Source organism: Vicugna pacos, chromosome X (genome assembly GCF_048564905.1).
Source record: "Vicugna pacos chromosome X, VicPac4, whole genome shotgun sequence".
In the NCBI taxonomy this organism is placed as follows: domain Eukaryota; kingdom Metazoa; phylum Chordata; class Mammalia; order Artiodactyla; family Camelidae; genus Vicugna; species Vicugna pacos.
In genome coordinates, this window is record NC_133023.1 from 90,593,383 (window position 1) to 90,615,447 (window position 22,065).

At 49.4% G+C, this 22,065-nt stretch overlaps 1 protein-coding gene across 9 annotated transcripts in view; it reads left to right on the forward strand.

The window, feature by feature from the left end:
* Nucleotides 1–22,065, forward strand: part of BCORL1 (BCL6 corepressor like 1) — a 59,607-nt gene that overhangs the window by 27,769 nt on the left and 9,773 nt on the right. For 8 of the 9 annotated variants that reach the window (XM_072955708.1, XM_072955704.1, XM_072955706.1 and 5 more), the window contains 7 exons: nucleotides 3,869–4,034; nucleotides 5,113–5,193; nucleotides 7,142–7,531; nucleotides 10,932–11,155; nucleotides 15,229–15,450; nucleotides 17,568–17,734; nucleotides 18,272–18,417. In XM_072955708.1, coding sequence (XP_072811809.1) covers nucleotides 3,869–4,034; nucleotides 5,113–5,193; nucleotides 7,142–7,531; nucleotides 10,932–11,155; nucleotides 15,229–15,450; nucleotides 17,568–17,734; nucleotides 18,272–18,417 — 1,396 coding nt within the window. The remainder of the gene's footprint in view (nucleotides 1–3,868; nucleotides 4,035–5,112; nucleotides 5,194–7,141; nucleotides 7,532–10,931; nucleotides 11,156–15,228; nucleotides 15,451–17,567; nucleotides 17,735–18,271; nucleotides 18,418–22,065) is intronic. The other variant, XM_072955709.1, reaches the window with a different exon arrangement.

Below are 22,065 nucleotides of genomic sequence, written 5' to 3' on the forward strand. Positions count from 1 at the left end.
GGTGATCCAAGGAGATTCTTGAAGCAGTTGAGGATACGGCTTATTCAGAATTTGGAGCAATTTGAGGTTATGTTAACATAACAAGCCTTCAAATTAGATGTTGAGATACACTAATGAATAGATTTCTAGCCAGGGCACCATGAATTTGTTTGTGGCAAAAGCTCTCAGTCTTTTTTGGACCATAGAACACTTTGAGAGGCTGATGAGAGCTGTGGACCCTGTCCCCAGAAACATGGTCTCAGAATTTTGCCAATAATTTCACAGGGTCATGGACCCAACCCCCTCTCCAAAGCCCACCCATGGATTCCAGGTTAAGAACACCAGGGATAGAGTTTAGGTGGGTTTTTCTCCGTGATCCCATGACCACGTCAGTATGATAAGAGACATGCCAAGTAGCTACATAGGTCATGACATAGAAGAGCACATATCTAGCATTTGCTCAGGTAACCAAGATCTGCCCTTGGTGGTAACAATAATAATAATTCATGTCCTTAGAGTTGTTACCATTTGTTGAACAACCAAGTGCTTCCAGATACATTATAACTTAATCCTTAAAATAACCTTATGAGGTGAACACCTCACCCAATGTACAGATAAGAAAATGAAGGAAACAGACTGAGTAGGTGAGTTACACAAATTCACACAGCTACTAAATGGCAAAAGTGGAACTCAAACTCTGGCCTCATTGGCTCTAAAGTTCACGTTCATCTTCAGCTATGCTACACCGTCTTCCACTCTCCTTCTGTCTAGCTGTTTCACTGACCATTTAGCAAGTGTTTGTTGAGTGGCTGCTACACGTGGGTCCTTCCCAGGCAGTGGGAATACATTGCCAACAGGGCAGTACAGCGCTTTGGTGAGCAGAATGCTCTCTGGAGCCAGGCACACTGCCTGAGTTTGAATCTTGGTTCTACTTCTCCCTAGCTCTGTGATATCAGTCAAGCTACTTCATCTCTCTGGCCCTCAGTTTTCTCATCTATGCAATGAGACAGTAATAGTACCTATTCATAGAGTGGTGTAAAGAGTAAATGACATGATGTTGTGAAATGTCCAGAATAGGCGGACTGATAGAGACAGAAAGTAGATTAGTGGTTGCCTAAGGCTGGAGGGAATGAGGAATTGGAGAGTGATGGCTTAATGGGTACAGGCTTTCCATTTGGGGTGATGAAAAATTTCTGGAACTAGATAGTGATGGTGATGCTTGCACGTTTCTGTGACTGTACTAAAACAATTGAATTATAAACATAAATAAGTGAATTGTGTGATATAGCTCACTAAATTATATGTCTAAAAAGCTGTTGTTTAAAAATGATTAAATGAGGTGATATACATAGATGCTTAGAGCAGCGCCTGGCACGTAGTGAGTGCTCAGGGAGTGCTAGCGGCTGCCGATATTATTGCTAGTATTCCTCGCCAGGTAGACATGGTCCCTGCCCTCATGGAGCTTATGTCTTCAGGTGACTCAATGACAGGCAGGCACTGCCCCTTCCTTTATTAGATGAGCAGTTCACCAGGCCCACTGACAGAGGCAGAGGGCAGAGAATAAAGTTACGGGATCAGGGGCCTTGAAGCAGCCATTGGTGACTGCCTGTAATGAGTTAGTAAATGTCCATTTTTTGGGACAGCAAGTGACTTAGATCTTTCTTTTCTTATGTTCCATTTTCCTGAGAAAGAAATTGTTGCTAAACAAATTAAAATCAGGGGTTAATTCAAAACAGCCCCTTTCAAGGTATGGCCAAGAATCAAAATAGTCTCAGTAGTGTATGCAGAAGTAGAAATATAATGTTATGTACATGAAACGTATGTTATAAACCAATGTCACTCAATAAAAAATTAAATAAAAACATTTTTTAAAAAAAGAATCAGAATAGTCTCCTGTCTTCTCCTACACCACCTGCCCCAAGGCCTTGTGGAATCCTGAAGGGCCTTCTGAATCATCAGCAAAGAAAGTTCTGCTTCATCTGGTGCTGGGTGTATTTTATTGTCTTTTCATCCTTTGGAAAATTCTTTGGAAAACTCTTCAAAACGCTGTTAACCAGGACGTTCATCTTGCATGGTCTCCTCATCATCCCAACTTTTTGCCTAAGTCAGAGTCGCTATATATTTCAACTCTCAGTGTTGCCCTTGCAGAACATACAGACAGAAATCCTTTCTAGATGTTCTGTTTTACTTGTTTTTATCTACCTTAGGAAGTAAAAGTTAATGATCTGTACTTGAAAGAGCCAGCTAAAAATGATATTCAGAAATAAATAGGACATGTTCAAATTGATGTGCATTGAACTTTATTCCCCCTGACTTGAAGTAGTTGTTCTCTGGCCATACCTGAAGGTCACACTTTAAGCAGCCATTCCGCATCTTCCTCTTTCCTCCCCATTTCTTTTTTTCTCCTAACACTTTGGTTTGTAGGAACTGGAAATAAGTAAAGGGAGAAACTGAACTTGAATTTTCAGCTCGGCCCTCTGCTGAATAAGAAGCAGGAAGAGTTCCTGGGATCGCAGGAGTCCTTGGAATTTGATGGGGAATGGTGAATCCAGGAGACACACTCTCCCAGCCCCCGCCAGAAAATGTTCCATCTGTAAGATGTTTGCCATCCCCTTGGCCGGAGCTAGACAGTGATAACCTTCTAGAAGGTGGTATGTGGATCTGCTTAGGAGGAAAACAGCTCTTCCTTTCTTCCTTGGGTGTGCTGCCATTGTTAAAACGTTTTGCTTATTCTGCACTCCCTGGATACTACAATACTGGAAACTCCTACCTTGCCCTATTTCTTGTTGGGTGGCATGGAGAGACCTCAAAGCTTGTGAGACTATGTGACCGTTAGGCTGAGAGCATCCCTGCGGTGTGTAAGCACAACCACGGTGCCTGATGGAAGGTGGGAGTGGTGCTGAGCAAAACCATGGAGGACACCAGTAGAGAAGGAGAGGAGTGACAGCTGAGGCTGAGGGGCCCAGGCTGGGCACCGGGAACCCTGAGTCTTAGTCCCAGCTCAGCCACTTTCTCACTGCAAGCACAGACCAGCTAACTGTTTGCCTGGCCTCTGGTGGCCCCTGAGTGAGTGGACGCCTTGGGCTGTGTGTTGCCCTGGACAAGTCATTTAAAACTCTTAACTTGGAGGCTCAGTTTCCTCGTCTGTTCAGTGAGGATGATATTAGCTTTTTCTCTCAGGTTTGTTGGGAAGAACAAATCCAATAGTAGAGAGGAGAACATTTGGAAAAGGTGAAAGGGCTGCAGAGTGTAAAGGGGCGTTATTAAAAACGCCTGGGCCATGCTCGCTTCAGCAGCACATATACTAAAAACACCTGGGCCTTCCCAGGGTCTTTCATAAGTACGGGGGGATTGGAATTGCTCCCATGGCAGAATTTTCTTCTTGCCTTAGTTGAATCTTTTTTGTAGTCTTAATTTACACATGAAAATAGATAATTTTTCTGGAGTTGGCCCGTATGAGAATTATTTTCAGTTGCTGGTGTCAATACCATTCACAGTGAAGTTATTTGAACAATGTAGTCACCCAACTTGCAGAAGAGGCATTTTTGTTTTCTAGCCGTCTCTCTGTTGCTGTTCGGATATAGAGAATATGGGGCCTGACTTTGCACCTTTTCAAATGACTTTGGGTGTTTATTCGGCTAGTGAATGCAGACTCTGTAGACCTGTTTAAAATGATGAGGTGTCGATGTCTATGGGGATTAGCTAGGGCACTGAATTCAGTCCAAAAAGCCTCTGTAGCCCACTGTGGAAGGCAGTGGGTGGCCCCTTTCCCCAGCCCCCACCTGGGCAGTTTGTGTCCGTGTGTCAGAATCAGGGCACAGGGCTGAACATTAAGAGAGCTTTCTTAAGGATCGAAACTGATCTCATACCTGTCTCTACCTCTCCACAGTGCCGGAAGCCGCCTAGCGACCCCCAGGAGCCCCCCAAGAAAAGCCCCAGAGGGGCTTCAGATTCAGGAAAAGAGCACAATGGAGTCAGGGTAAAGCACAAGCACCGGAAGCCAACAAAGCCAGAGTCCCAGTCTCCAGGAAAACGAGCTGATGGCCACGAGGAAGGTAGGCCCCTAGGGTCCTGGCTCTCACTGGGCTGCAGGAGGATCCCTATGGTGGGTCATGGGGAGGAGTTCTGAAACTGACCAGAAAAGGGAGACCTCCTCACTGTGGGAGGAAGATAAAATTGACACCTCTGAAATCAGAGCGAAGGAGAAGGGAGACAGGAGTAGGGGCTTATGCTGCTCACCTTGGTTGCTAGAATAAGGCACACTCTGAAGGCTGAAGGAGGAGGTTTTCAGACAGGCAAGAGTCAGTCCTGCAGCAGAATAGCCAGCCTATTACCCTGCAGTGGGTGTAGGCTCAGAGAAGCACCGTATTTAATGAGGATTGAGACCAAAACAGAACAGGGGTTATTTACACTGTTTTCTCTACCTTTGGTGTACTTGAAAACTCCCGTTATAAAAGTTAAAAGTTAATAGCTAGCTAGCTAAAAGGGTTTAGAGAAATCCTCAAGCCTCATTATTTAGGGACACACAGGATGTTTGGGGTGGGGAGCTGTGTACGTAACCCCTGTGCTTTGCCACTAATTGTTCCTTGGTGCCCTCTTCAGAGAGAAGCCTGGATATCCCTGCCCAGAGGAGTCTGTGTTCATGGCCTTGCCTGTCTGACGTGACCTGCCTCTTTCTAGTCTGTTCTTGAATACAGCAGTTTTCCTCTGTCTGCCGCTCCCTGCTGCCATCTTCCTGCCTCGTTCAATCCTCTAAGCTTTGGGAGGCTGCCCTTCTCTGGGACCTGCTGCAGCTCGGTCATAACTTTGTGGAGGTGCAGCAGCCTCACAGTTGTGCAGGCAGCCGGGCCTTCTACTTTGTGGCGTGCTGGCGAATCGATGCCGTGCACAGCCTTTCTGGTGTCAGCAAAAATGACCCAACTCCCAGTTTTCAAAAACCACCGAGAAAAGCTCCTTCTCTAACAGAGATACGTAGGTGATGGCAGCATATGGGGGCTGATGACTGTAATGCAGGGAGAACACAAACCTTCCCTTGAGTTTTCCATTTGAGCCTCTTGAGGAGGGGCTCTCCCATCCTGAGTCTCTGATCGTGATGTTTCTGCCCTTCTGCCCTGAAACCACACACCACTCCAGGTTCCTTGGAGAAGAAAGCAAAGAGCAGTTTCCGTGACTTCATACCTGTGGTCCTGAGCACCCGGACGCGCAGTCAGTCTGGTGAGTGAGTCTGAGGCTGAGGCGCATCTTGGCACTTCTCCGCGAAGAGGTAGAAATCTGGCTGAGCGACTTTGCCATTGGCCCAGGTGGAGATTTGATTCACTGTGCCAAGACACTGAGCTCCTTGCAGGGACGAGAGAGCCCAGGGTAGGAGCCAGGTCATTGCCCATGATTTTAGGACAATTTGCTTAGCTTTTCAGAACAGGAATTTATCTCTTATTGGCAGCCAGTGGTGGAAAGAGGGAAAGGCCTGCACCACTCAGGAAAACCAGTTCTACTTTGGAATCTCATGATTATCAGGGCCAGTCTCAGGCACAGACATTTAACATTAAGGCCTCCGTCCTCTTGCCCTGTGTGACAGGCATTGTCAAAACTGGAAGTGGTCATTGAGTCGTCAGAGCGAGCAGAATCACATTTGGTTCCCTGAATTTGTATTGGTCAACCCCCAGCGTCTAAAAAAGGATCGCTCTTTCCAGCCACGACTTGTCTGCTAGCCTCTGTGTTAGTACTTAGCGCTAGAAATGGTTGCCCCAGTTCACCCAGATTTCCATGCAAAGTGGATGGAATGGGGAAGCAGGAGGGCACAGTGTAAACTCAGTTATCTGACATTCTATTAACGGGCATCTCAGCCCATGGAGAGCAGTGGTAATTGGGGCTTGAAATGACGGCCTGGAGGCGTCAAAAAATCCTGAAGTGTCCTCTGAATCATCAAAGAGCGATTACATTATAGCCATTCCCATTTTAGTGTTAAGCACATTGTAGTGTATTTGAGTCTCTGGAAATTGGTGATCCCTGTGTGAGCTCTATGGTGATTCTGTGTTAACCAGAATATTAAATTAACCAGAACACTTTGTCCCCTGCCTGGTCTGTATAATGGAAGGTTTGCTAGATGTTGGCTGTCTTTAAGCAGTCTGACTGACTTGAAGCTTTGGTCAAGGGCCACTCTGTTTGCCTCCAACCATTTCTGTCTTCTGCTGACCTCGCTTGGATTTGGGGATTGTCAAGTTCATAGCCGGGCCTTGAGAGAAAGATGGTGGTGTCTCAGCCGCTTTTGAGGAAGAAGTCAGATCCCCTGTGGTGCTACACCAGCCCAATTTAGGATTGCACTTTTGTTAGCAGAGCTGAAGGAAGGAGTGCGGAGGAAAATGGCCTCTTGGCCAGGTGGCAGAGGAGGAAAGGAAAGGTCCCGCTGTCCTGGGGTGTTGGGGAGAGGAGGGGGAAGTGCCTGCCCAGCGGTGAGGAACAGCTGCAGTGGGTGGGGGTGGTGCCAGGGAGAAAGCTCCACCCTTGGACTCTCGGCCGCCCAGTGGGAGGTGGGGTCAATGTAAGGAAAGAGGGCCTGGCCGAGGAGCATTTGGCTGGGACTAAGCCAGGCTGTGTCACAGGAAAGGGGCTCCTCCTTGCTTCACTTTTCCTGACACTCTTTGGTGACAACTCTGCTTGCCCAGGGTGGCTCTGTCCTCAAGACTGGGGGTCATGTAGTGGGCCAGGGTGGGGGCGCCATGTCAGTCTGCCCTCCTTTACCCTCTGCTAAACCCTGTGGCCCTTTCTGCTCCTCACACAATGCTTGGCATCTTGTGAGCACTAAGTAAGAGTTTGTGGAATGAATGAAAGTGGCACGGCAGTGCAGGTGAGGAAGGGTGTGTGGTTTGGATACATGATGGTTGTGTAATATATTGGGCTCTGTAAAGCACTTATGGGTGAATTATGTCATATGAGCCTCAAAACAGTCCTGTGAGGTTGGTCCGTAAGGCAGAGAATAGTATTCTTGCTTTATAGATGAGGAAACTGAAGTGAAGGAACTTTCCCAGAGCATACAGCCAATAACTGGCAGAGCCCGGACTTGAACCCAGACCTTCAAACTCCTAATCCAGGGCACTTGCTTCGACACCATACTCTTTGTCCTTTGAAGAGGTACCTGACCGTCCTCTGTACATCCCGTCCACAGGAAGCATCTGTAGCTCCTTTGCTGGTATGGCAGACAGTGACATGGGAAGCCAGGAAGTCTTCCCCACAGAGGAGGAAGAGGAGGTGACCCCGACCCCAGCTAAGCGTCGAAAGGTGAGGAAGACGCAACGGGATACCCAGTATCGCAGCCACCATGCCCAGGACAAGACTCTGCTGAGCCAGGGCCGCAGGCACCTGTGGCGCGCCCGAGAGATGCCCTGGAGGACAGAGGCTGCCCGGCAAATGTGGGACACCAACGAGGAGGAAGAGGAAGATGAGGAGGAGGGCCTGGTCAAGAGGAAGAAACGGAGACGGCAGAAGAGCCGAAAATACCAGACTGGGGAGTATCTGACCGAGCAGGAAGAAGAGCAGCGGCGGAAAGGGAGAGCAGGTAAGGCCGGCCAGGGGCTGCTGCCCCAAGGAGCTGCTGTCACTCGTCCCCAGACCACAGTGACTCTGGCTTCTGGGGACCTTCAGGCACCTTGGGTGTTCCCAGTTCTGCCTTCTCTACATCAGCCAAAGGCCTCTGCACCCAGAGAAACATGGTGCTATGAGCTCCAGCTGCCAGAGGGGGTCACTCAACTCCAGTCCCAAGGTTTTAGCTTGGGGTTGAGATTGAGTTCGGACTGACCTCTTGGTGAGCGGACGACATGAAGGTCCGAGCCCTCCAATTTCTTATAAAAGTCTGAACCTGTGGGCAAGGCCATAGTGCTGTCCTTGGCATGGGACAACTCGATACCAGGGATTTCTCTGGTTGGCTTGAGGGAGTTGGGTCTTTTGGGAGGTCAGGTTTTTGCTCCTGGAATCCGGAGTTCAAGAAGAAAGAGGGCCTTGGCTGCCTTTCCTGGGATGCCTCCAGCCCCTAAACTCAAAAAGAAGTACAATGGTTTCCTCAACCCAACAGAAGAACTTCAAGTAGAAGCAGGCACAACTTGGCTTTCTTGGTTAAAGCCACAGAGGTTGTTAAGAGGCAGAGTGAAGCTTTAAGGGGACCTGAGGTGGCGTCATTTTGTTGGACTTGAGTTGGAAAAGCAAGCAGCCCAAGAAGAAAACCAGGCTTGCTTTGGCCACGTAAGATGCTCTAAGACGTAATCCTGGAGGCACAGCCCATCACCGAGGCTAATGTCAATATGTTCTGCTAAGCGCTCTTTAGGCCCATTCCTATAGTGGGTTTCTCGATGAGCAAGAAGCACATCTTTGGGTTAGTGAAAACACCCCTGTCTCTCACTCTGTCCGACTTTCGCCCTTGAAGCAACAATTGATTGTCTTCTATAATGTATTCATCCTGAGGTGCCAGTAAATATCTGTAGTCTCCTTATTAATGAAAACTGAATAACCGCATACTAAGTGGATAGTAAATTCTGGGTTTGCTATAATGCAAAGAAGGCTAAACCTCATTTCCGGCTCTGGTTAAGTAGGGATATATACAATACCTAGCTCTACACTTAAGAGAGTAATGGAACTAATTTTCATCAACTGTGGGAGAGAGTGGGGATAGTTTTCCCTTTTTACTGCCAGAGCCATAATGGATCTGTCAGGAATGAGGTGTCAAGCAGTTGGCCTCAGCACTTGTATTTGGATAAAGAGGAGCTTTTGTGTCACCCAGTCTTCTCTAATGAGGACTGATTTCCTAGAAGCTTGGATGCTTCTTACAAAACTTATCAGCTTTTGGAACCAGAAGGACCTTTGAGGTTACCTGGTCCAGTTTTCCACCCAATGTAGAGATCTCCACGGCACTCTTGACAGGTAGCCTCGACTTCAACACCTCCAGGAACATGGAGACCACAACTCAGCAAGGCATCCTGTTTGATGTGAGGCGGCTCCAGTTGTTAGGAGGTCATTCCCCTTCTATGGGTGTGTCTAAGGGTTTTGAGTTGAGGCTATTGGCTTTGGTTTGTGGTCCGGTTACCTTCCTCCATATCTGATGGTGACATCTTCATGAAGGAATTGCCTGGCAAACATCTCTCTTCTCAGAAAGCTTTGATCCCTCCTATTACCACCCTCTTTCAGGCTGACATCAGAGAGTTAGCTAGGCAGAGACCATACCAGGCAGGTCACCTTACTCCTGTCTGAATCTCATGAACTTTCCTTTTGTCCTGGGGCTTCGGTCTCTCCCTTCTTGATCTGTGGAGGGGATAGGAAGAGCCACTTCCACTCACACCTACTACCTCCATTCCCTGTTCCTTTCTGTGCTGCTATGAGGCCCTGCTCCACCACAGTTCAAGAAACTCCAGAGCCTGCCTTGCCTTGGGTAAACGGAGTAGGGGCTGCTGCTTTTCCTGTGGCACTGAATGCTGTAATATGGCTTCCCCATGTTTCCTGAGGTCCTCACAAGGCATGGTTCCATTCCTTCCTCTTTTGTCTCAGCCCAGACTTATTGCATCAAAAGGCTTGGTTGAGAATGTGCTGGCTGGAAGTGCCATTAGAAGCCATCTAACATGAAAATAGTTCTTGGACATATTTGGGGACCCACTAGTGTGTTGGGGCCAGTTGGGAGAAAGGGGTGGGATGACAGCTGGCCTTCTAAGAGCTGTGCATAACCTGCAGACAGTTCCTCATACTGTAATGATGGCTCCTACGTCTGGATCTGCCCTTGGTGATGTCACACGTAAGAGCACGTGTCAGGGTCAGGGGAGGGGAGCTGAGAACTCTTGGATTTTGCTCAACCCCCTTGTTTCACAATTTGGAGAAAACGAGGCTGCAGTTACTCACTTCACAGACATACTAATCTTTTGTCATGTTCTCAGCATGGTGGCCAGTCCTGTGGAAGAGACAAAGAACACATAGGCATGGCCCTACCTAGAGAGCTTACACTTAAATAATATGGTGATGATACATTACTCTTTATAACACTTTATAAAGGAGTTTTGCATATATTACCTCACTTAATTCTCATACAAGTCCTGTGATGTGGGTTATATTCTCCCTATTTTACTGACATGGAAACTGAGGCTCAGGGAGATTATGACTTGCCCTCAGCAATCACACAGCTAGTGGCCAAGCCATGTAGCACTAATGTTAAGAGATAAGAATGAACTCAATCTATCCCCTTACCCATGGGGTTTAGGACTGACCCTGTGGGATGTGGCTCTTGGTAATGGAGTTCTCAGCAGGCCTTTTGGAAATTAGAATGTGCTTTGTTCACTGAACTGTGGCTAGAATTAGAGATGTTGTCCAGTATGTCCCCAAGCAGGGATGGCAGCAGGTTTCTGTGATTGCCCACCAGTTAAGTCGGCCCATGGCACCTTCTGGTTTCCGGGAGTCTCTGTGGCTTTGATCTTTGTGTACTTGGAGAGAGACCAACAGGGCAGTCAGATGGGTAGAGCTGAGGCTATGAAGGAAGCCTTCTACTGTTTACTCTTCACCCCAGTATACTTCATATTTCACTTCAGCTAATCTGCTAAATTTGTTTTCATATTGGAGTGGAGAAACAGACAAGTTGGAGGAGGGTGTGGACTGAAAAGAAAGTTCTGAGCTGCTCTGAGCTATGGGGAAATCCTTTAAAAATTACCCTCATCTTCGGGATAGCCAGATGGGCCACCCCCTGCTGGCAGGGCTGGAAGTTGTCTCCTGCTTGTAGAGGAGGGACTTTGATGTCGAAGCATAGTGTCCAGTGTTGAGAAGTGTTAAGTGGAATAGTCAGCACCGCACTAGGTACTGGTAGTGAATAGTTACACAACTTTGTGCTGAGATTCTAATCCCCAAAGTCCTCTAATTCAGCTTAGAGGAAAGCGTTGCTTTTCTGTATTCCATTTCCCTGATACCCATTCTTTCCTGTTGCTTGCCTTCAGATTTAAAGGCCCGTAAGCAGAAGACTTCCTCCCAAAGTTCAGAGCACCGCCTCAGGAACAGAAACCTTCTCTTGCCCAACAAAGCCCAGGGGATCTCGGATTCACCAAATGGTTTCCTCCCAAATAACCTGGAGGAGCCAGCCTGCCTTGAAAATTCAGAAAAGCCATCAGGAAAACGAAAGTGCAAGACCAAGCATATGGCAACGGTCTCAGAAGAGGCAAAGGTATGGTGCTGGCCAGGGGAGCTGTGGGGGAGGGAGTTGTGAGGGAGGAAGGTATGTAGAGGGGTAGTGGGCTAGGGCAGCAGATTTTCCACAGGCTTCTTGGTCAACAGTCTTCTCAGTAAGTAAGTGAGTGAGTGTGTGCGTGGGGAGGATCAAATTAACCCATGTTTATTAAAGTATTTTAAATTAGTTATGGAAGGCTTGGGGTGTGGATTTGAAGAATGGGAACTAAAGTTAGAGCTAACAATAAGAATTTGCAAACTATACGGTTAGCCCCTGATGGCGTCTCCTCCACAATCCTTGGATCTCCTTTGAGTTAGGGAAGAGTTAAAGAATATGGCAGGATGTTAGCCTGAATAGCTTGTTAACATCCAATCAAGAAGCTTTTGTCTGGGCGTAACTCACTGCAAACCAATCAGGGAGCTTTCTGAGTCAATCAAGGTAGGAAACAAGTTGTAGAAGCAAGGATGTTGATGTCCAGACAAAGGTTGCTTGAGGGTGGGGCTGAAGGAATTCCATGTGGGCCAGGTTATAGCTGTACATCCCTAACCCCACTCCTTAGTTCCTTTGCTTCTCATGGAAGCAGAGGAACAAGTAAGTGGGCCCTCATCAATCAGTAGCCAGGCAAGTGTTCTAGAACCCCTGCTTTGGGTCTGGTGTTCATGGCATTGGTGTTGAGTTCCACATTGTACAATTCAAAAAAATCACAGTTCTCATTCCTGTGTGAGCTGTACGTTTGAGAAGTAAAGGTTCAGGTTCAAATGTATACCTGTATTATGTATGAGTCTTGACAATCAAAAAAAAAAAAGGTGGGGTTCATATTGGACTTGTTTTGGTGGCTGTGATTCTTATGGCTTCTTCCAGCTCCAGAGCAGGCACCCCTGAGAGGCTCTGGCAAAAAGTGGGAGACCAGGTACTCAAGCTTCCCCTTCTTTCCCCTGTCTCATTTGGAATCTGGTTCCAGCTCAAGGTACTCAAGCCTATTTCCTCATCTTTAAAAATGGAGATGATACTCCATGTCCTTTCCATCTCACAAGGGTGCTTGGGGGAACAAAGGAGGCAGGGGATGTGAAAGGCTTTGAAAGGATGTAAAGTGCTCTCTCTGAGGTTGGTGTACGTTCTCCAGCTTCTGGCTGAGACAAGAATGAGGGGACAGAGGCCCAGAGTGTCAAGGTAGCTGTGCAGTTCCCTCAGACCCCCGGAGGTGGCCAGGGCGGGAGTAGGGAAGTCCGGTCTGTGCCGGTCCTCTGCTCATAGTATGGCCCTTGATTCCCACAGCAGCTGTCAGATGTAGGCGCTATTGTCCCTGTTTTGTGGTGAGGAAACTGAGATTTGGGGAGGTTGAGGGTTAAGTTTGCTCAAGGTTACTCAGAGGTCCTGAGTGACAGATTTGGGATGTGAAACAGACCTGGCTACCCCTGGCACATCCCCACCACTCTTTCCATAGGCCTCCACCCTGTGAATGGGTGGTTTCTGTCTGTATCTGGAAGACCCTGGGGGAGGGGGCAGCTGGGAAGGGAGAGGCTCAACCCTGAGCAGCTCTGGAGGAAGGTGTGCATCCCCCTCCCCTGCTTCTCCCCAGACACTCATGGCCCCATCCCACACAAAGGTGACCAGCCCCCTGACATTCAGCAGCACACGCTGATGCTTCTGTCTGGGTATTCTGCGTGGCAGTGTGTCTGCTGAAATGTTCTTCCTGGAGAGATTTTGTCCCTTTACAGGGCCTCCTTTCTCCCTCCCACCTTCCTTTCTCTCCCAATCGCCACCACCTGCTCCAATTGCCCCCGTGGCATGGCGCTTTGTAGTGGGAAGCAAGGCAAGGGGGAGGGTGGGGGATGCACCTGTAACACTGAAGCTGGGGCATTGGCCAAAGACTTCTTCCCATAGGGGCTCTGAGCCAGTGGGGAACAGGGAGAAGAGGTGGCCTCTATTTGGTTCTGCTCCCCCCACTCTGAAGCAGCCCCCCTTATCTCTGGCAGCTCTGGCCCCTAGAAGGAGAGTCACCCTTTGGCTCCTGGCTTGGCTTAGGAAAAACCTGGACACTTTACCCAGCATCATCCAGTATTACCATTATACACCTCTATCCTCCTGACAATAAAGCTGCATTCTACACTCATAGCTGGTGCCTTGCTGCTAGCTATTGTGCCACTCTGCCCTTTTGGAATATGGATGGATAGCAGGTCTTGTTGCCTTGTGATTTACCAGTGGAAACAAATGCCCTGAGCCCTTGTCTTTTCCCTGCTGCCGTTCCTCTCCTGGCTTCATGTCTTTCTAGGCAACTTTTCTGGCTTCTCAGAGCTCTACATACAGCTGGCTTGAATCAAGTCAACAAATATCAGTTGCAATGATATGCCCAACCCTGAATTAAGTGCTGTAAGGAACAAGAGAGAAGATGACAATATGAACTCTGTCCCCAGGGAGCTTAAAAACTAGCAGTGGAGGCTAGATTTGCCCATGAAACAACCGAAGGAAATTAAGACAGTCAGGCATCAGGAATTGGATTATGTGATTCAGACTAGGTGTTCTGGGTATGCAGAGAAAGAGGGCAGTGGGGACCAGAGTGTTGTAGAGAGAAGACCCAGGATTTAAGAGGGATTTGAATAAGTGGGATATATTAGTTATCTATTGCAATGTAACAAATTACCCTTCGATTTAGCAGCTTAACCCAACCATAAACAGGTATTACCTCACACAGTGTCTGGGGGTAAGGAATTTGGGAGCAGCTTCACTGCGTGTGACTGGGGGTCTCCCATGCATGAGGTTGCAGTCAGGTGTCAGCCAGGGCTTCATTCATCTGAAGGCTTGACTGGGGCTGGAGGATCTGCGACTAGGGTAGCTCCCTCACATGGATATAAGTTGATGCTTGTTGTTGGCAGGAGGCCTCCTTTCCTTGCCCCGGGGCCTCTCTAAAGGACTCTTTGAGTGTCCTCATGACCTGGTAGCTGGCTTCCTCTGGAACAGATGATCCAGAAGAGAGCAAAGCAGAAGCCACATTGTCTTTCAGCCTTGGAAGTCACACCCCGTCATGTCTGCTGTCTCCTGTTGGCTACACAGTTCAGCCCTATCCAGTGCAGAAGGGAGGCTACCCAAGAGCTTGAATACCAGGAGTGAGGGGTCAGCAGGGGCCAGCTTAGAGTCTGATGAGAGCACAGTCTTCTTCTGGCCCCTGAAAGATTCATGTCCCTTTCACATATCCCCCAAAGTCTCTTCCAATTATGGAACCAGCTCCAAGTTTAAAATCTCATCTAACTTGGTCTAACATCATCTAACTTAACCCATAATCTAGCAGATGAGGCTCACTGGGTCTGGTTTCTTAGATACAGCTCCTTGAAGGCAGTTCCTCCCCATCTGAAGTCTCCTGAACAAAAGAGACAAGTCACCTGCCCCTACAGACCCAGTAAACCATGACAGGGCAGGCATGGGAACTTGCTCTAGACATTCCTGTTCAAAGTGGGAGGAGAACGGAGACACACGGGGCATTCATGAGGAAAGGACTGTAACATTTTGTGAGTACCCACCTTGTACATTGTCCTGGAGCCTTTCTAGTTCATTATCTCAAAAACCCTGCAAGGGAGAAAGTGAGACTCAGAGAGGTTGGGTCTTGCTGCAGGTCTTATAGCTAGTGGATGGCAGAGGCAGGATTCAAAACCCGATCTGTCTGACTCCCGAGCCTTAGTGTTCTCCAGCCCTCCAGGGGGGCATGAGTGTGATCTGGGGACATGGCGTGGTTGTTGTGGAAGATGGGAAAAGCCTGGTGAGGGTTGATGTCGGGGAAAGGTTTTGGCAACAAGAGCGAAGGCATCCACACTTGTGTCTACCCCTCCTTACTTTGAGTTTGCGTCTATTTATTTATTGAGATAACTTGTAAAAACCTCAGTAAACGGGGATTGAGGCAGGTAAAGAAGACATGCAGAGTGCCTGAGAGAAGCTGGGATGTCCCTCCATCTCTGCTCTCCAGTCCTTTTGTCACTCCTTGGTTTTGTGGTTGAGGACATGAGCCTGTTAGCATCTGCTGGCTGAGTAGAAATGGATGGGCACCTGTGCTGATCCAGGACAGTGTTTCTACTTTCCAGGGCAAAGGGCGTTGGAGCCAGCAGAAGACACGATCTCCCAAATCTCCCACCACAGTGAAACCCACGGAACCATGCACACCCTCTAAGTCCCGAAGTGCTGGCCCAGAGGAGGCCTCGGAGTCACCTACAGCCCGGCAGATCCCCCCAGAGGCTCGTCGGCTCATAGTGAACAAAAACGCTGGTGAAACCCTCCTGCAGCGGGCCGCCCGTCTTGGCTATAAGGTGAGGCTCCCCTCCGGCTGCAGGATACCGTTGCCCGAGCATCTGTGGAGGAGCTTCTCCCCATTGGCTCTTCAGTGGCCAGGGCCAGGCTTGGTTTCGGGCTTGAGCCCAGGCTGGCCTCCTTCTGCTGCGCAGATGGCCTCTGAGGCAGCCTGGCCCCTGGCATGGTGTGTGGGAATGCAGGCTCATCTGAATGGCAGTTTAGGATGAACATAATTGAGATGGTGGTAACACAGTATCATCCAGTATATTCCTGGGCCAGAAATGGGATTCGGGTTTTTTTTAATGTTTTATGTCTTGAATTTCCCTGTGTGGTGGCTCCCCGACTCAAAGAGGAACAGAGGTGATCACTGCTCCCTCTTCATGTCACCCTCCAGCTAGCCCTCCTTTGGGCTTCTGGTAGTAGAGATGTCAGGAGTATGTAGTGGGGGCAGGGCTGAGCTCACTCCACCTTCTGCTGCTCCCCTATTGATTTGGAAAGAGAACAGGAAAGGAAGCAGGTGTTTATTGAGCACCTTTTTTTGTCATGTTAAGAACTCTGATTACTTCACATCATTTCATCTTCACCATAAGCCTGTGGAGGAAGGTTTTATTAACCCCATTTTACAGGTGAGAAAAGAATAGCTTAGCAGTATTAAGTGGTGTGTCCAAGATCACTATATGTATGTGAGTCTGAATTCACACCAAAGCCTTTTTGATTCCCAAGTGCCAGGATAGGGGCGGAAGCCTGACTCATTCGCCATCCTTCAGTCACGTTGTTGGGCGTTTTGGTTGATGTGAACTCCTTGACCATGTATCTTTGCCCACCACACCAACTATTTCCTCAGGATTTGCTCTCAAGTGTGGAGCTCCTGGGTTATAGAGTAGGCCTTTTATTTTTTAAGGCTCCCAGTGTCCACAACTGACCCATTTAAAGACAGCCACACTCCCAGCCAGGCTGGTTGGTACAGGGGAGCTGCCTTGACAGCGTCTCACTGGCCAGCCACCTATCTTTCTTGAGCACCTAGTGTGGGAGCCTGGATAGCTGCTGCGGGAGATCTAAAGAAAAACGATGACCAACCCTTGTCCTTTAGGTTGATGTTCTTTTCCCTGGGGCCAAACCAGCGAGCAGAAAACCATGGGCGAACCAATCAGGACAGGGCAAGAGCAGGTTGGACAGCTTGTCCTGAGAGGGAGGGAGTGGGCGGGGTGGGGGAGGAGCCTGGGCCTGGGGGAAGAGGCAGCATCTGCATTGGTGAGGAGGGTAGGGGGCCTTGTGATCCCCTGGGTAGAGGCAGCATGACAGTTATTGTATCCAGGAGGCAGCATCCCCACACAGGCGTGCTCACTAGCTCTAGTCAGCCAGCCGGTGAGCTAGCTGTCAGTCAGGATGGCTGAGTCCCATCTCTCCAGGGCCTGAAGAGCTGATGAGAGGCCCCTGGTAGCTGCTACCAGTCTCTTTCTTTCAGTAGAGGGGCTGCCTCTCCCCTCTCCTTCAGGTTACTCACCAGCTTCATCCCAGACTAGCTAGGCTGCTTCTAGGTCTGTAGTCCCGCTTCTGGTCCCATCGTCGCAGCCTGGGGAAGCTAATGATTACTATGGATGAATGACTACACCAGATTCTACATGAAGCAATCTTGATTTGAGGGGAGGGCTGGAACTGACTGCCCTGGGATAAACTTCCAGGGATAGTACAGAAACCAGTTCTTTCTTCCCTGTTCTCAAATTACTGCCAGAGGCTGTGCTTGCCACCACTTGCCTGATTTCTCTGGTCTGGGGCCGTCTGGCAGAGCCCCAGAGTAGTGAGCCAGTGCTCAGACAGCTGAGGCCTGAGGGTTTGAGCCTTGGGTGGGCAGGTGAGCCTCTCTGAGGGCCTCACCACAACAATCCACACCCAGATGAGTATTGTTGGTCGTGAGAAATGGCTCCCTGCTGCTGAGGACACAGCCCAAAGCTGAGCCCCTGGTGATGGCAGCTCAGGACTGATGTTGACAAAAGGTTCTGAGATTTGTCTGTCAGTCCCTGGGCTAAAGAGCAGGTTCTGAGATTCTTCGGATATTTGGAGAGCTGCGAACCTAACTGGGTGGTGTCCGGAGTCCGGCCTCTCTTAGCTCATGGAGCTCTTCCTGTCGCCACAGGACGTTGTGCTCTACTGCCTCCAGAAAGACAGCGAAGACGTGAATCACCGCGACAATGCCGGCTACACGGCCCTGCACGAGGCCTGCTCCCGGGGCTGGACCGACATTCTGAACATCCTGCTGGAACACGGGGCCAACGTGAACTGCAGTGCGCAGGACGGCACAAGGCAAGAGAGCTGCTCCCTTACCCCCAGCTCAGCCGCTCCCTGTAGAGAACCTGCCTCAGTTTAACCCGGTTTGGGGCAGGGCTGGATGAGTTCCTGGACTTGGGTCAGAAGCGCAGGCTCTGCTTGGCTGCCTCCTGATGTGTGGGGCCTGGTCTGCTCAGCCCTGCTCCTGGGCGGTCATCTGGGTTTTTCCATTCACATCCCCCACCCCCAGCATCTGCTCTAAGTTTATCCTCAGCCAGGGGCCCATCCTCTCCTGAGCTCCAGAGCTACCAGTAGAGCTCTGTTGTGCCGAGAGATGGTCCCACCATGTGGGGGAAACATAAGAGAGAAATGGGAGGGGGCAGAAAGAGGGGCAGAGGGGAGAAGGAGATGGGGTGATAGGGGAGTGCGGGCCAGAGGTGGTTCCCTTGCCCTGCGTCTTACCTACCTGACATTGGGGTCACTCATTTTACTTTCCCTGATGAGGTGGCCTGAGGCCTAGACCCCCACGTTCCCACTTGGGCCCTTCTGTCCTCACCCTGTATCACCTCGCAGGCCGGTTCACGATGCTGTGGTCAACGACAACCTGGAGACCATCTGGCTCTTGCTGTCCTATGGGGCCGACCCCACACTGGCCACCTACTCCGGACAGACGGCCGTGAAGCTGGCCAGCAGTGACACCATGAAGCGTTTTCTCAGTGGTGAGTACAGCCCAGACTCGAAGCCTCATTCTTGGGGCTGGCCTCTGATTCCCGAGCCCCTGAGGGGAGGCTCTTCATCTCCCCCATCTCAGGCCATCCCTGTGAGGGGTGTCACACAGTCTTCACTGGCTTTCCTTCCGGTGGCTCAGAAACCTCTATGCACTTTAAAAAGCCAGAAGGTCGCTTCCTCTTGTCCTCATGCTGTGAGTGTCCACATCGCATGCATCCTCTTTAGGGCCCTGGTAGCCCGCAGGGATCCATTTTTCCACTCCGTATGTGGGGTGGGCCTCCTTGTGGGACAGCAGCCCCACAAATAGATTTAGTTGCGGGCAAAATGTGTTGACCTGTGCTTTTAGTGGGACGTCAGTTGCAAAGAGGTGACGTTTAACGTTTTGCTTTTGTTTTTGCACTTTCTGCTTGTTGTTGATCAAAGTTGAACCCTTGAGACCCCTCCCGATGCTTTATTCCTCATACCCCTGGCCTGTGGTAACTGTGATGTCCCCTCTGCATCTGCGTGTTACTTTCTCTTCCTCCCTCACCTGCCCCCTCTGGAAAGTGGTATTGAGGCCGATGGCAAGGGCCACAAGCCAACTTGCATTTATTTTCTCATTAGTGGATGACAGCTGTTTGTCTGCAGTTAGATCACTCTACTGAGTTAGGCAGCGAGAAGGAGGGAAGGAGGGAAGTCTACCTTGGGCATGCTCAGTGGGAATCTCCCCAGACTGCACCTCCAGATAAAGGGACCGTGCCTCCTTCATGACATCACAGCTTGGCCTTGCTCTAGCAGTGACTTGTTCAGGCTGCCTAGGCAGCAGTCGGATGGAACAGCTGAGAGTTCTGTCACAGATCCTCCTTAGAGGCTTCAGTGTCCGTTGTAGCGCTCCCCCCGCTGGAAGCCCACAGGAGCAGGGATTTGCCGGAGGCTGCTCCCTCTCACCTGGGCTGTAGCCTCAGCTAGTCCTGAACATCCCCCCACCCCCAGAGATACAGTCCTGGGCTCCCAACCAGGGGCGCATTTGTTTATTGAACAAAGGTTAACTAGGTAGCTGATGATGGAGGAAGAAACAAAGGAACCTGAACTAAAGGTCCCCGTGGAGGGAGGACCAGGTGGGAAGCGCCATCTACATACTCATAAAATCTGGAGTGGTGGCAAGGAAAGGAGGCCACTCAGGGAGGCCTTGACTCCTGCTCTTCAGTCCTCAGTCAAGCTGAATAATCCCTGCCGTCGCCGGTGCAGGCCTCCCGCCCCACAGCAGGATCCAGCCCCTCTGGCTAGGGCCAGGAGCTCTGCCTTTTCCTTCTGCCAGCTCTGGGGTCCCAGGTCCCTGTCCTTGAGGGGCGGAGCCGCTTGGGGATGGTCCTTCAGTCATTTGTCCTGGGTCCGTGAAGTGTCTCATTCACTTCAGTTGAGCCATCGCTGGGCTCAGGGCAAGCCACCCTTCGTGGTCTCTCCCCAAACCACATGCGCCACACGCATTCCCTCCTGCACAAGCACACGCACATGTGGTGGTGTCTGCATCCCACTCCATTCCTAGGAGAAGCTGGCACACGTGACTGTCCAGAGCATTTCAACATGACAGAAGCACCACGTGAAGCTCCGTCTCTGATCCGCTGGTCTCATCCAGTGTTCTCTCTGGGCAGGACACTGCCCTCCTGAGGGCTTGGGGTCCCAATAAAGCTATCTCTGACCACCTAAGTACGCAGAGTTGTCTTCCCCAGCCCCTTCTTCAAAATCCCCAAGGAGTTAAATGTTGAAACCATTTTCAGTAGTTAAAAAATTAGAAATAAACATGTTTTTCTCTCTTCTTATTTCTGTTAACTAATCCCAACTACTAGAAAGCCTTTTGATGCCTCCTTAAACTAACTTCAATGCTTGTCTGGGTTGCAGAACCAAGAGAAGACTTTTCTTAATTCTGGCACTTCCTAGTCTGTCCAGGCTGAACACCTTCATTCGAATCTTGACATTGTTTCTCAGCTTTACGGGCACAAAACTATACTTATAATGGGGGCCAGGAGCTGAAAGGAGTGTTAAAACTGGGGCACCTCTTTTCCATGCAAGTATCAAGTGACACTAAAGGCAGAGCTCTGTCTGACTGGCTGGTAGGGAAAGTGCTAGCAAGCGGGCTAGGGCCTGGGCCTGACACCCCAGGGAGGCAAACAGTGGCAGGAGTCAGCAGGCTCTGGGAGGAGAGATTTGAGTCCAAAGGCAGTTTTGGGAGGGATGAGAAGTTAATACTCAGGATCTGTCTTTTTTTTCAAATTGAGGGGAAATTCACCTAACAGGACCATTTTGAAGTGAACAATTCAGTGGCATTTAGCACATTCACAATGTTGTGCAACCATCACTAGGAGTTTTTTTGATTCCTTGAACCGAGTATTTCTCTTTTTACATTCATGTACCCCTCCCCCGTCCCAAATTGCAAGGAACCAGTGGTAAAGCGGCTTGCAGGAAGCACCCTGAGGTTGGAGGCTACCAAGCGGTTCCCTCCACTGCCCCACCTCCCCAACCCCTACACCTGGTTGCAAGTGTGTGGACTTCTGAATTTTTTCTTTTACCTTGCCTGTCTGGCTGAGGTATTCAAAAAGCTTTTTTGCTTTTCATTCTCAAGCATTTGCCTGACCAAACTGTCCATAGATTGTCTTCTTCCTCCCCTAGTGGAGATTCCACTGGGCAGAAAATGAAGGTGAATCCCTGTCAGGTGCAAAGGGCTCTGTTTTCTGCAGGCGGGAAAACGTGAGCCAGGGCGTCAGGGTTATGCCTCTTGTAGAGCTTCTTTCGTTTTGTGCAAGTCTCCTGTTCTGGAAAGGTCTGGGAATCAAATCGTCGCTTAAATACACAAAGGAATGTCAGTATTTACAGGTATTCTGGAATAAATTCTTTTGTAAAGCAGAACATGCTGGTAATTTGTGTGGATTGAAAATGTGGATGTCCTTAGATTGGGTTGACTTAATGTGAGGCCTATTTCTCCTGAAGGGAGAGCAGTACTCTTTGTGGTCATTCACCCCTGCATTGATAGGGCACCTGTTAGGTTTCAAGTACAGTTCTGGGTACTGGAGGCTAGATAGTGACCCCTTTCTCTCTCTCATCCTTGGGCTTGGAGCATGCAGCCATCAAAACCCTCCAAGAGGCATTTCCTTGGGCCAGATCACAGGCAGACATGTAACTGATTTGCCTTTGACCCTATGAAGAAAAGAATAATAACCAAGCTAGCCAAGGGAAAACAGATTCGTTTTTCGTCCTCTGTCGGAAAGACTGTCTGAGCTGGGGGAGCTGCAGTTTGGTTTGGGGCATCGGAGGAAGTATCAGGACCGCTTTTCCTTCCACTGATGAAAAGGTTAGCAATTTACCACTTGAGGTCATTGAATCACAGCTTTTTGTTTTTCCTGCCAGAGACCTCAGCCGTATGACCCCATGTCGAAGACTGCTTGTTTTTTTGTTTTTCTCTCCTTTCATGTCCCTCAGCTGGTGATTTGGTAGAGATGGGGAGGGGTATGAATGGGACCCTGAGAATTTGAGAAACTTTGATTGCTAGGGTCACTGCTCACACTGAGTACTTAAAATTTTTTTTAATCGAGGTGAAATTCACACAAGATGAAATTAACCATTTAAAAGTGAACAATTCAGTGCTGTTTAGTGTGTTTACAATG